Raw genomic sequence first — 14,423 nt, forward strand, 5'->3', positions numbered from 1 at the left:
AGATGGCTATGTTTAGACAGTCGAAGTCAAATTAATTTGTCCATCTTTTCTGCTCTGCTTTTAAAACCGAGCCACAGTTTGTGATTGCTTGTTTTAAAGCACATCATTTCTGTCATATCAGCATCTCTATTTTTAAGGGGTTTTTGCACCAAAACCACTTGTAACATTAAAGTTAAGGAGGTCTTAGATGTGACAGTGATGATCTGCACAAGATCCAAATGAGAAATCAGTTCTAAACAGGGAGCAGCTTTGGTGTCTGCTGGATGAGTGGGATGGTGGTGGCGGGTAGGACAAGTTTTGACTCTTCTGATTGTCGAAACATAGTCACGGTGAAGTTGTGTCTCAGATGTTCTCGGCTTGTGGAACCTCGCGGATGCTGTCCCGAAGCTCGGGACGCGCTCGCGGCCTCTGCCGAATGCTGCGGCCGGACGCAATGAGGTCGGCGTAACCGCGGGAGTGAGAGAAAGCGTACGCAGAGCGGCGCGAACGACCGCCACGCTGGAATGCCGGAGGCTTCTTCTTCACCTCCTCCTCCAACTCATACTTCTTCTTGTTTCTCTGGACCTACAGAGAGAGAGAGAGAGAGAGAGAGAGAGAGAGAGAGAGAGAGAGAGAGAGAGAGAGAGAGAGAGGGAGGAATAAAAATAATGGAAGAAAGATGATGAGAAAGAAGAGAAAGAAGGATGATAAAGAGAGAGAGATAAAAGAAGGAAAGAGAAAGAGATGCAAGAGAAAGAAATAGGAAAATAAGAGAAAGAAAGAGATGGAGAGAAACAAAGAAAGAAAGAAAGAAAGACAGAAGATGAGAGAGACAGAGAAGTAGATGAGAAAGGGGGGAAAAGTAAAGAAAAAATGAAACAAGAGAGAGAGCACAGAAAGAAAGAAAGAAGAAAAAAGAAAAAGAAAGATGAGAGAATGAAAATGAAAGAAGGAAAGAGAAGTGAGAGAAAGAAATATGAAAATTAGAGAGAAATAAAGAGACGGGAAGAGAGAGAAAGAATGAAAGAAAAAAGAAAGAAAGAAGTGAAAGAAGATGAGAGACGTAGATGAGAGAAAGGGGGGATAAAAATAAAGAAATTAAAAAGTGACAAAAGAAAGAGAGAGAACAGGAAGAAAGAAAAGAAAGATGGAGAAAGAAAGAGTGAGCAAAGGGAGATGAAAGAAAGAAAGAAAGTGGGATAGAGAAATGGAGAGGGAGATGGAAGAAGAGAAAGAGGGGAGGAGAGAAAGGGGGGGAGAAAGAGCAGTGAGAGAGCAAAAAGAAAGAAAGAAGAGAAAGAATTGGGATAGAGCAGGAGAGAGTGCAAAAGGAAGAGAGCAGAGGGAGATAAAGAAAGAAAGAAAGAAAAGATGAGAGAAAAACGGAGATAAACAGAAAGAGAAAAAAATAAATAGATGAGAGAAAGGGGGAATAAAAAGAAAATTAAAAAAGAGACAAGAGAGAGAGAGGGAGAGAGAGAGAAAAAAAAGAGAATGAAAAATTGGAGAGAAACAAAGAAATAATCATAATGCCATAATGTCTTTTAATAATGGTTATAAGACCTTCACTAATGTTACAAATGAAATAAGCATCACTAACATGGACCACAACCTAAACTCCATACAGACACTAATTTCTAGCACCGTACAGAGGAAACAACAGTCATCACGCTCTCAACTGTGGACACTTTAAAAACAAGAGGACGAGATAAACAGAAAAACAGCCTCAGTTCTCACTGGAATCTCCTCAGCTCCACTACAGCTGAACTGAAGTGGAGTGAAGCACCTCCTCTTTTAACAGACTCTTCTAAGCAGGCCTTACCTTGTCTCCTACAGAGGGCCAGATGGTCTTACAGAGGAACTGGATGCAGATGACTGGCAGGAGGCTGATGCCCACTGTAAGAATGATGGTGAGCCACAGGTAGGGCTGCCTCAGAGCGTTTGAAGCCACACCTGGAGGACAACAGCACAATGCAGTGGTCATCATGAGAATGGTATAAATACAGCAATATGAAAAAAAAACCTTTAGAGACTCGAAGGCCACTCACTGGACACCTTATAAGAAACATCTACCCTGAGCTTCCACTAACCGGCCACTTTATTAGAAACACCTACCTTGTACTTTCACTAACTGGCCACTTTATTAGAAACACCTACCTTGTTCTTCCACTCACTGGCCACTTTATTAGAAACACCTGCCATGTGCTTCTGCTAACTGGCCACTTTATTAGAAACATCTACCTTGAGCTTCCACTAACTGGCCACTTTATTAGAAACACCCACCTTGTACTTCTGCTAACTGGCCACTTTATTAGAAACACCTACCTTGTGCTGCCGCTAACTCGCCACTTTATTAGAAACATCTACCTTGAGCTTCCACTAACTGGCCACTTTATTAGAAACACCCACCTTGTTCTTCCACTCACTGGCCACTTTATTAGAAACACCTACCTTGTACTTCCACTCACTGGCCACTTTATTAGAAACAGCTACCTTGTGTTTCCACTAACTGGCCACTTTATTAGAAACACCTACCTTAAGCTTCCACTAACTGGCTACTTTATTAGAAACACCTACCTTGTTCTTCCACTCACTGGCCACTTTATTAGAAACAGCTACCTTGTGTTTCCACTAACTGGCCACTTTATTAGAAACACCTACCTTAAGCTTCCACTAACTGGCCACTTTATTAGAAACACCTACCTTGTTCTTCCACTCACTGGCCACTTTATTAGAAACAGCTACCTTGTGCTTCCACTAACTGGCCACTTTATTAGAAACAGCTACGCTGTGCTTCCACTAACTGGCCACTTTATTAGAAACACCTACCTTGTTCTTCCACTCACTGGCCACTTTATTAGAAACAGCTACCTTGTGCTTCCACTCACTGGCCACTTTATTAGAAACACCTACCTTGTTCTTCCACTCACTGGCCACTTTATTAGAAACACCTACCTTGTTCTTCCACTAACTGGCCACTTTATTAGAAACATCTACCTTGAGCTTCCACTACTGGCCACTTTATTAGAAACAGCTACCTTCATTTTTTGTATTTGCAAAATATTTGAGTCATCCTGATAACTCATATTTTGCTTATGGGTTTTATTATTTTATTTGAAACCTTTTGCACAAAATGAACTCCACAGAGGACAGACTCATCATACCAGTGAACGTGAAGGCGGATGGGAAGAGGACGTGTATTCCTGCGCTCTGTATGTCGAACATTACGCCAAAATAAATGGCTATACTGCCTAACACAGCGAAGCAGTTCACAAATGTCCAGTAGGAGGTGTCCAAAGAGATCTGCACAGGGACAGGAAATGAAACCATGTTAGGACAGAAATATCGAGCACTGTGATTCATTCCGAATGCAGTTCACATCACAGTGGAAGTGCTTATTATTGATTAGTTTCATCAGTAACAATAAAAGTCACTGAAGTGTGAAGCACATTCCTATTCACATGACTGCTTGATCAAAATAGTTTGTGATACAAATAAAACAAAAATCTACAAAATGTTCAGCTTGGTTAGATCATGCTCTTTACAAACAGCAGCAGCACTGAGAAATCACACTCTGAGGAAGAGGGGGTACCTGAAGGTTGACTATCATGATGAGCGAGGATGCGGTTACCACGGCGAAGGACTGGTAGTCAGACGGAGCCTCTCCGTCCTGACCCATCGTCTGCAGGAAGGCTCCGTACGGGATGAAGAAGATGATGAGGGACGTGAAGATGCCATGGAACAGACTAATGAAGAAGTTTTTGTAATTAAACAGCGACCCCTTCTGGCCCGGAAGGTACAGCTTTGGAAACCGCAAACTCAGTTTGTCGTTCACGTCCTATACGAGAGACGAGAGGGAACAGAAGTTGGAACGGAGATTCTCCATCTTGGGTCAAACACACTGTACGATTACGGATGACTGCAAATCAGTGGAGCAGCAAAGAGCAAAACCTCACCTGGTCCAGCAGCCCGACGAGCAGCACAGGCAAACTGCTGTACAGCACGTTGTAAAGAGTGATGAACCAGTCTTCATATGCAACCTACCAAAACAAAAATCATGAGGCATTTTCAGTGACTTTGTAGCTTTGGCTTAAATTTAAAATAAGAAGAAAATTCAGTTGGAAACAAAAAATAAGATCCTTTAATAAAAATGAATGTTTACGTCTGATTTTAATAATAAATATCCAGCCATATATTTTTAAAAACATAATTTTCATTTTATAGTAAAGCATCATCTTTGAGTCAGAGCAAACGCTGCATTCAAATTAGTCAAATATAGGGAACAGTGAATAGGGGGCCATTTCTGTTCCTATAATAGTGTTCTATGTAGTGCTTCAATTAAGGGAACAGTGATTAGGGGGGCATTTCTGTTCCTATAAGTGTTATATATAGTGCTCCAATTAAAGAAATAGTGATCAGGGGGGCATTTCTGTTCCCTATAGTACTGTTTAATATAGCACTCCAATGTAGGGAATAGTGATTAGGGGGCCATTTCTGTTCTCTATAGTACTGTTTAATATAGCATTCCAATTAAGGGAACAGTGATTAGGGGGCCATTTCTGCTCCTTATAATAGTTTTTTATATAGCACTCCAATGTAGGGAACAGTGATTAGGGGGCCACTTCTGTTCGCTTATAGTAGAGTTATATATAAAGCTACAATAGAGAATAGCGACTCGAAGGCCATTTCTGTTCCCTATACTAGCGTTCTAATTAAGGGAACAGTGATTAGGGCACCATTTCTGTTCCCTATAATAGTGTTCAACATAGCACTCCATTGTAGGGAATAGTGATTAGGGGGCCACTTCTGTTCCCTATAATACTATTCTATATAGTGCTCCAATTAAGGGAACAGTGATTAGGGGGCCATTTCTGTTCCCTATAATAGTGTTTAATATAGCACCACAAATTGGTCAAATGCAAAAGACACATATATTGCAGGGCACTGAGTTATAAACTCAGATTGAGAAAAAGAACCCCGGCTCCAGATTGCGAGAAAGAACCCCGGCTCCAGATTGCGAGAAAGAACCCCGGTTCCAGATTTCTCCCTCACCTGTGCCGAGTATCCGTTGAAGAAGGAGTACCAGAAGTGAACGAGGGTGAAGGCGAAGTTCTTGTAGAAAAAGAAGCGCAGGAACTTGCACATGCGGATGTAGGACCAGCGGCCGTGCACCAGCAGGAGGCGCTGCAGGTAGCGGAACTGAGCGAAGGCGTAGTCGCTAGACATCACCGCCTGCATGCCCTCCTGGCCACTAATGCCCACGCCGATGTCCGCAGCTTTAGAGCATCAAATGAGACAGAAAGCCAGAGTCAGAAACTGCAATTGAGGACTGTTACATTGATGTATCAGAGCTTTAATGGCCCAATAATAAGACTAAGCCCAAATCTACGGCCCCAAGATACCCACTGTGAGCTGCTGACCACTTGCAGCACCACTATAGCTCTGCATACTATCTGTCTAACCATCAGTGCCAGGCTAGATCAGGACTGGAATTTAAGCAATAGCCAATTGTCCAAAGTTTGCTTCTTTAATTCTGCACTAGAGATAATGTAACTAACACATACGTTAACAGATAATGGAAGCTTAAACCCCACCATTTGGCATTGAGCAGAATTGTATGTCTAAATCATCATACATTTGCCTCAAAAACATGTGGAGCTGTTAAGTAATCTCACACAGACTTGCTTAAGTGGCTACTGAAACTGTAGGACACACTTTTAACTATAAACATGGACAAAAGTAGAGATAAAATCTAGGCTTCAAAACAGCTGCTACTACTTTTTGGCATTATTTGACTTACTTTTATCGATAACAGTACGTCATACAGTGTAAGATACTTCTGAAGCCAACATCAGACACCAAATGTGTCTTAACTGATCGACTTCTTTAGGGGAAAGGTGAAAATTGTATGCCTCATATTTGTTTATCCAACTTTCACTTTAAGGCCTGCACGCCTGGTATTTTAGGGCCCCTAACAGCCCTGCATAAAGTCGATTTGTTCCGGGCGCTGCGGGCTTGTGGATCCCAGTTACAGAACATAAATTACCAAACACCAAACTATATCAGTTTGAAAATCCTTCACATTACAAAACCATCTCAGTTCACTTCATCTCTTTAACTTATTAAATATCAAAACCATGTAATCAACTGAGCTATCAGGAAAAAAGCCACAGTGGAAGCATCATGTGTTTACTCACTCTTGATCATGTTGACATCATTGGCTCCGTCTCCGATGGACAGAGTGACGGCGTTCTTGTATCGTTTGACCAGGCTGACCACGTTGGCTTTCTGTTTGGGGGTCACACGGCAGCAGATGACCGCGCTGCACTCGCAGGCCATGTCCACAAAGTCCCTCTGCCTGAGCTCCTTCTCCCAGTCGTCCGCAGGCTGGCCGTCCTGCGGGTTAGTGGGACGCGGGCGCTTCCCCAGACGCCGCAGACGCAGACGACGACGCTTCTTCTTCTTCTCACACAGAATCTCGTTCTGTAGAAATAGATTACTGTGACCATAATGGAACAGAACTTGCATATACAGCACTGTGCAAAAGTCCAAGGCATGTGAGAAAATGAGAGTTTGACCAACCGACCCTTATTTAATTTAAATCATGAAATTAAATTTGCTCATGGAATTGAACACATTCATGCAACGCAATGGCTGGAGTGCTTTGAGAAGCCAGTCTATCTAACTGTATTCTTCAATTTGTCTAAATTCTTGTTACTTTTTTCTGCATTTAGGTTTACTTTTGGTGTTTTTAGTGACCAAAACAGTAAAAAAAACAGAGATAAACTGTTTCAAACAATTATGTAGGCTGCCCTAGACTTTTGCACAGTACTGTAACTCTCTTCATAATCTTTAAACAATTACACACTGAGGTCTTTACACTTTTTGTACATGTAAATTTCATCGCTACTTTAACAAGAGAAGCAAAAAACAATATTCTTAAACTGTAATAACAATAAACAACAACAACAACAACAACAACAACAACAACAATAATAAAAGTAGTTGGGTGGCAGGTAGTAGTGGGATGACAGGCGATTATAATAATTAATAATGTTTAATCGCATTCTTTTGTGCAGTTAATCATGATGAATCGAATGTGTATTATTTGCCCCAATATTTGGAGCAAAAAAACAACTGAAGATGTTTTCCTTTTATATAGATATTTTCCTTTTAAATGCAGCGCATTTTGCCGTGAGAGGACAAATTAAGCATAATAAGAACAGACTCATTACTTTCAATAATTCAATAACATTATTTTCAGCATGTGAATGCAAACACCTATGGAGCTTGTGTTACTAATGTTATGCTAAAAATGGAAATGGAGTTTTGTACTGACAGAGACGGTATGTGTAGAGTGCTGAATTGGGGCTATTTATTAAGTGTAAACAATGGCAGAGTTACTGCTACTGTAACTCACAGATGTCCACTCAGGAGTCGGTACAGTACATACTGTTAACACATTAATTAACACATCATCTACAGAGAACACACTTCTGTGCATTTTATCGCATAATTACTGGTTATTTGCTGAATTTAACACATTGGAAAAAAGTATAAAATGTGGCACATTTTATATTTAGCCCCTTGTGGGGTGTTCAGGTCTGTGGGACCCATTTTTAATGTTTACCAAAAGAAAAAATGATGTGATTTATTATTATTTCATCCTCAGATTTTTGGTCTTTGCTCATTTTCTGTGAATAACATATAAAATAACCCATTTTCAGTGTCTTCACTCTGTTGACCCCCCCACACATTTATATTGCACATGTGGTGTTGGGTGAACCCGCGGGGAGTAAAAGTGTGGAGGTGCTGTGTCCTTCACTCTGTTCTCCTCCTACGTGGCCTGCTGTTAGTGTGTGTGTGTGAGGGTGGTCAACATGGACAGGCTGCTGACTGGCTACAGCTGCTAAAGGAGAACCCTGCGCAGGCCACTTGTGATATTTTAAACATCTGGTATTTTTTACCTAAATTGTTATGGCTGTATTGACTTTAAAAACAATAATGTGGTGGGTCACCAGACCACTGAGTAACAAATACATCAACACCACACAAGGATTAATGTTTTCGCCCCCCCGATATGTTAAACTCAGCAAACTAAAATTTGCAGAAAAAATGCCATATTTGAGTCTGTTCCCTGTAGAGGATGTGTCACCTCACTTTCACTTAGAAGATCAACAAAACATGTTATATGACCGTTGGTGTTCAAACTTTTGCATACGACTGTACAACATCACAAAACATTTTCATAAAAACAATGATGCTCCAAAACTGGAGAAACAGGGATTAAAATTCCTCCTCCAGGTATTTGGCTGGAAGTGAACGTACCAGCCAGCCTCCAGTGATGATGAGAGCATTTTTGCCCTCTCCAGCGAAAAAGGGCTCCTTCACTTTCTTATTGCGGCCTCCATCAGGCTCATTCCGCCTCCTCATCAATCGGACTGAAAGCTTCTCACTGCACAGAGAAACACACAGACATGGTGTTTGCAGTGAGGTGCAGTTTGTAGGTTTATTATTGGCTGCTGCTGCACAATGTCTCAGCTGATCCTTCACCCCATCACTGACCAGATATCACTTGAGTGGTGGACCATTCTCAGCAAAGTAGTGACACTCACATGGTTATGCAGCAACAGGTGAGCTACAGTCAGCGTATGTGCAAAGTAGGTGTACCCAAAACATTAGAGGTGCAGTGTACAGGTCAATGGTCAATAGAGCACCCCTGGCTCTAACACACCCAATACAACTAATGAGTTCATTAAGAAGCCATTCTTGAGTTGAATTGAGTGCATTAGAGCAGGACAGACACAGTAGGGCTACTCCAAAACCACTGACCAGTACCACGGATATAATGCTTCAGTAAGCACATCTGAAGAGCTCCTTACTTTACATCCTCTCCGTAGTGGATCTGCATATCATCTGTCAGCAGCTCACAAGAGTAGCCAATGTTCTCAGCAGTTTCTGTTAAATCAATGGATAAAACATTTTAGTGGCACTGTTTATAAACAAACATGAATTATTCACAATTCAAAACCATAACAGTACTCTACATATTATTATATAATATTAAATAAGATACTATAAAGCCAAAACACATGATAAGCTCTACGGTGCCTAAGCATATTTTATTTTTCCAATATTTTATATATAGCACAGTTACCAACTATATTAGAAAATTATATATATATACACACCGATCAGGCATGACATTATGACCACCTCCTTGTTTCTACACTCATTGTCCATTTTCTCAGCTCCACTTACTATATAGGTGCACTTTGTAGTTCTACAGTTACAGACTGTAGTCCATCTGTTTCTCTGCATACTTTGTTAGCCCCCTTTTACCCTGTTCTTCAGTGGTCAGGACCCCCATGGACCCTCACAGAGCAGGTACTATTTGGGTGGTGGATCATTCTCAGCACTGCAGTAACACTGACGTGGTGGTGTGTGTTGTGCTGATACGAGTGGATCAGACACAGTGTGTGGAGTCTTAAACACCTCGTAGTCCACCCACCAAAAATATCCAGCCAACAGTGTCCTGTGACCACTGATGAAGGTCTAGAGGATGACCAACAAAAACTATGCTGACACACATGAGCTGCTGTCTCTACAAGGTAATAGAGTGGACAGTAAGTGGACACAGTGTTTAAAAACTCCAGTTGCAATGCTGTGTCTGATCCACTCATACCAGCACAACACACACTAACACACCACCACCGCATCAGTGTTACTGCAGTGCTGAGAATGATCCACCACCCAAATACTACCTGCTCTGTGAGGGTCCATGGGGGTCCTGACCACTGAAGAACAGGGTAAAAGGGGGCTAACAAAGTATCAGAGAAACAGATGGACTACAGTCTGTAACTGTAGAACTACAAAGTGCACCTATATAGTAAGTGGAGCTGATAAAATGGACAATGAGCGTAGAAACAAGGAGGTGGTCATGTTATCGGTGTGTATACACAGATATACATACATCAGTTATTCACACTAACCTTTCTTGTCTCCGGTCAGAACCCATATCTTGATGTCAGCCTTGGCCAGTTTGGCAATGGTCTCTGGAACTCCATCTTGAAGCTTGTCTTCAATGGCCGTTGCTCCAATCAGCTACACAGTGAAGAAACAGAGGCTGAATGAATTCTCTGAGTGATGTCTGATATCAGTAAAGGGTTCGTGTTCTGCACCTACTATCATCTACTATCATGATTAAGTGATTTAAATGATTCAGACCGACTTCAGGCTTTACAGAGAGACTTGCAGCAGCACTCGTACTGACCCAGTAAAGCCACTTTTTCAATTTTATAAAAAAGTTTTAAGAATTAAAACCCATTTAAGGCATATAATAAGTACTATTTTTAAGATTTTAAATGCGGATTGAATGAATGAAAAAAAAAATAGTTATAATAAACAATCTACATCTAAAAGGCTACGACTAAATTTACAGCAAGTGATTAAAATACAATATTTACAAACTCAAAGGAATTCTGAATCAAACCCATTTACCATCAGGTTAGTCTCGATGAGCTCGTAGACTCTGTCCAGCGCCTGCTCGCGGTTGCTCATGGCCACGCTGGCTTCCTTGTGTTTCTGAGCCCACGAGTCATACTCAGCGGCACTGATGTCTTTATAACACAAGCACAGCGTCCGCAGGGTCTCATTGGCAAAGCCCTGCAGTAGAAGGAGAGCAAAGAATCAAGAAAAGAAACCATGTGATGCCCACAGAAGCCTTTACATAGCTTGATGCCTCGACATGACTGAAATTAGAGGCACTTACATCCAGAGCCTGCTGGGTGGTTTCCTTGTGTTTGGAGTTGGGACTGAGTCGCTGGTAGATCACTGTGTCGGCTCCCTTACAATACAGTCGGATACTGCCATTAGGGAACCTCACTGCACGCACAGAGAACAGAGTTCATCAACAGGCTGCACATTTAAAAGACTCATGTTCTACATTTTTTTAATATGCACCAAAAACAATTATTTCATCCACTCTTTATCCCTCAGATTTAAACGGGTCACCTGACCATCACACCTATGTGGACATCCCTTTCGGAAATCATGGACATTAATAAAGAATTGCCTCCTATTTGCAGCTATAACAGCCTCCACTTTTCTGGGAAGGCTCTCCACAAGATTCCGGGGTGTGTCTGGGGGAATTTGTGCCCATTCAGTCAAATGAGCATTTGTGAGGATGTTTGACAAGAAGGGCTGGGTCATGTGCAACATTCCAGTTCATCCCAAAGGTGCCCTGTGGGGTTGAGGTCAGGGCTCTGTGCAGGCCACTGGAGCTCCTCCCCCCCAACTCATCAAAACATGTCTTTACGGAGCTCGCTTTGTGCGCAGGCACAAAGTTGGAAGCATATACGTGTCTGTAAATGTCTCTGTATGCTGCAACATTAACATCACCTTCCACTGTAACTAAGGGGCCTAAACTCTGTAAATCAGCCCCAGATTATTCTTAAGATGTAACTTTAATCCTCAGGAACAAGAAAAAAAAGTCGCTCCTGTTGGATGTGTGGATTCTTTGGAAGGTTTTGATGACAGAGTTGCTTTCTGACAGCCAGGAACAGCACAACATTTAATCATTGTCCCCATATCTTTCACTCCAATAACGTAGTAAATGCTTTAATAATGTATATGTGCTGCTAACTAATAACTCTGATCTATACCGTCTGCTATAACAACACTCTTTAACATTTCATATGTAGCTGTTCTTGGTTGTTCTTGGTTGTTTTTGCAGCTTAGTATCAATGTGTGGACATGACAAATCTTTCTGCAGTTGATTAAAGATGAAACAGAGATTATTGTATTCAGCAATAGCAATGAGAGGCGCAGACTAGCTGCCTATATGGATTTAAGAGCCCTAAAATCTAAAGAACTAGTACATAACCTTGGTGTACTAATGGACTCTGATCTTAGTTTTAGCAGTCGTGTCAAAGCAGTTACTAAATCAGCTTTTTATCACCTTAAAAACATCAACAAGATCAGAGATTGTCTGACTAAAGCAGAGCTGGAGAAACTCATCCACGCCTTTATTTCTAGCAGGATTGATCACTGTAATGGTCTCCTAACTGGACTCCCAAAAAAAGACAATCAAACAGCTTCAGATAATTCAGAATGCAGCTGCCAGAGTCTCACTATGAGTAAAAGAAGGAACACATCACCCCCAGTTCTTAAATCCCTGCACTGGATACCAGTCTGTCAGCAAGTCAGTCCTGCTGAGGGTGAAGACTGAACATAGAGAAGCAGCATTTCGCTACTGTGCTGCCCTTAAATGGAACCAGTTGACAGAGAGCATTAGAAAAGCTCCAACACTGGAGACATTAAATCCAGCTCAAAACCTGTTTGTGCAGCTTTCAGTGCAGTTTAAACACTGTTAGTGACTCTAGCCCCTTTTCCTCTGTAACGGCACTTTATTATCCTAATCTAACTTTTAATTTGATTTTTCAACTATCCTAATTTAATTTCTAAATTTATTTTTAATTTAGTGATTTTCTCTATTAAATCTATTGTTTTAATCATGTTTTCATCATGTTCTTAATTTATATACTCGTTTACTTTTTTTAAACAACTCTATGTTCTGACTCTGTATTTTCTCAGTTGTAAAGCACTTTGAATGACAGCAGTGTATGAAAGGTGCTATATAAATAAACTTGGCTTGCCTTGGACTGTATAGACTAGGAGAATTGTAAAGTTTTTACAATACATATTTAACTAACTCATTTAAAAAAAAACAATTGTTCAGCAGGGGGACAAGCAAAGAAGCAAGCGAGGCAGAGGCTGATCTGACTGATGACAAGGCAAGGAAGCAAGCAAGAGAGACAATAAGGGATCGAGAGGGACCAAAACCATTTTGTCAGAGCACTCACGGATGATGGACATGCGTTTTCGGTCGCTGTTGAAGTCGAGCAGAGCCAGCATTTCGTACGTGTTCTCTGTGCCCATTTCACTGATAGTGACGGAGTCCTGCGTGCGAGACAGGAACACAAAGCCAAAGCATCGTGCTGCGGTGACCAGAGCGCCCTCATCTGGAGACGCGGCCTGGTACACCAGCTCACCATCTGAAAGGCACAGCGGAAAAAGACCATACTGATCATAAAAACATCATGACCATAAACAACAGTGTAAATAGATTAAAGCAGACTTCCAACGATTTTTCAAAAATGTCTGAGTAATTCAACCGTTGAGATGTAAACAGAGGCATTCAGTGTGGTGTGATGTGAAACGGTTCATTGTAGAGAAACTTACTGACTCAGATTTCTTTACAGTGGTGGTGATAGGAACCAGGGGTTGTGATGTTTACAACACAATTATAGACATTTATTTACTATACAAAACCACCAGTAAACCTACACGTGTTTTCAGAGTTTTATTTGTAATGTTGATGATGATAATAGTCATAAATCTGAAAAAATAAAAATAAAAAGTTTTCTTTGGGGACTATTTTGCCTTACAACACCCCGAATGTAGCCCTCCGTCATGAATGGATTAAAATAAAGGGATTAAAATACATCTTAAGCCATCAGGCAGTGTATATCGAACCATTTATGTAATTACTTTCTGGGAGGGAGTTTTCATGTTCAGCTTTAAATGTGGTGATGATAGAACAGAGATAAATCTGAAAAAACGAATTTTCTTTCACCTTTCAGCTCTAAGCATGAATCCTTCCACCATGAATGGATTCTGAAAATACACTTTAGGCCAAAACCATTGTCAAGGCATCAGGCAGCGTATTTATAACTGTTTCATACCATGTAATAACCTTCTGTGAGGGAGCTTTTAAAGGCATTAAACTCTTCAGACGTCTGGTTCCTATCATCACCACTGTAACAATTCCGAGTTTCTCTAAAATGGAGTATTTCACACTTTGAAAACCGTTGTCATTTAATTATTCAGAAATTTTGAAAAAATCAATGGAATTCCCCTTAATGTACATCAGTTGATCATATTCAGCTTTGCTTTACTGGTAGAAGATATTATAATATTAATCTAAATGCATTTAAACAGATTTCCTCGCGCAACCCTCAATTCAAGTGGGTGTTTGTGCCCTAATGATGAGGAAATGGAAGATCCGTGTGAATTATTCTCATCACCCCAGGCTTTGTCTCCTGCACACCCCTGACCACAGACCTTCTGAAGATGTGATTATATTAACACTAGGCCTTCTCACCTTTCTGCTCCACCATTACAGTGTGGCAGAGAGAGAGCAGCTTGAAGAACTCCAGCATCTCGGCGTCCTTCTTCGAGCGGATGCATGAAATGAGGTGACCGTCATAGAACTGGAAGTTCCGGTCGGTGTATTTATTCCAGCTGAAGTCTGCAAGCTGAATAGTGAAGGACAGGAAAGATTAAAACAAACAGTACATTTTTTTTCTGGCAGTTACAATCAAAGCATAAATGGTTACTTAAAACAGGCACGCTGTCTTTGTAAACACATTTGAACTGAGAGT

The 14,423-nt window shown here is 41.1% G+C and overlaps 1 protein-coding gene across 1 annotated transcript in view; it reads right to left on the bottom strand.

The window, feature by feature from the left end:
- Window positions 1-342: 342 nt before the first annotated feature.
- The window catches only part of atp8b1 (ATPase phospholipid transporting 8B1), a 66,355-nt gene continuing 52,274 nt past the window's right edge, over window positions 343-14,423 (bottom strand). The window contains exons 15-28 of the mRNA XM_036588845.1: window positions 14,144-14,297; window positions 12,843-13,034; window positions 10,751-10,863; window positions 10,480-10,644; window positions 9,972-10,083; window positions 8,862-8,937; window positions 8,308-8,434; window positions 6,177-6,462; window positions 5,032-5,255; window positions 3,936-4,019; window positions 3,572-3,817; window positions 3,144-3,282; window positions 1,802-1,932; window positions 343-564 (exon numbers count right to left, since the gene is read on the bottom strand). Coding sequence (XP_036444738.1) covers window positions 343-564; window positions 1,802-1,932; window positions 3,144-3,282; window positions 3,572-3,817; window positions 3,936-4,019; window positions 5,032-5,255; window positions 6,177-6,462; window positions 8,308-8,434; window positions 8,862-8,937; window positions 9,972-10,083; window positions 10,480-10,644; window positions 10,751-10,863; window positions 12,843-13,034; window positions 14,144-14,297 — 2,271 coding nt within the window. The remainder of the gene's footprint in view (window positions 565-1,801; window positions 1,933-3,143; window positions 3,283-3,571; window positions 3,818-3,935; window positions 4,020-5,031; window positions 5,256-6,176; window positions 6,463-8,307; window positions 8,435-8,861; window positions 8,938-9,971; window positions 10,084-10,479; window positions 10,645-10,750; window positions 10,864-12,842; window positions 13,035-14,143; window positions 14,298-14,423) is intronic.

Source organism: Colossoma macropomum, unplaced genomic scaffold (assembly GCF_904425465.1).
Source record: "Colossoma macropomum unplaced genomic scaffold, Colossoma_macropomum, whole genome shotgun sequence".
Lineage (NCBI taxonomy): Eukaryota > Metazoa > Chordata > Actinopteri > Characiformes > Serrasalmidae > Colossoma > Colossoma macropomum.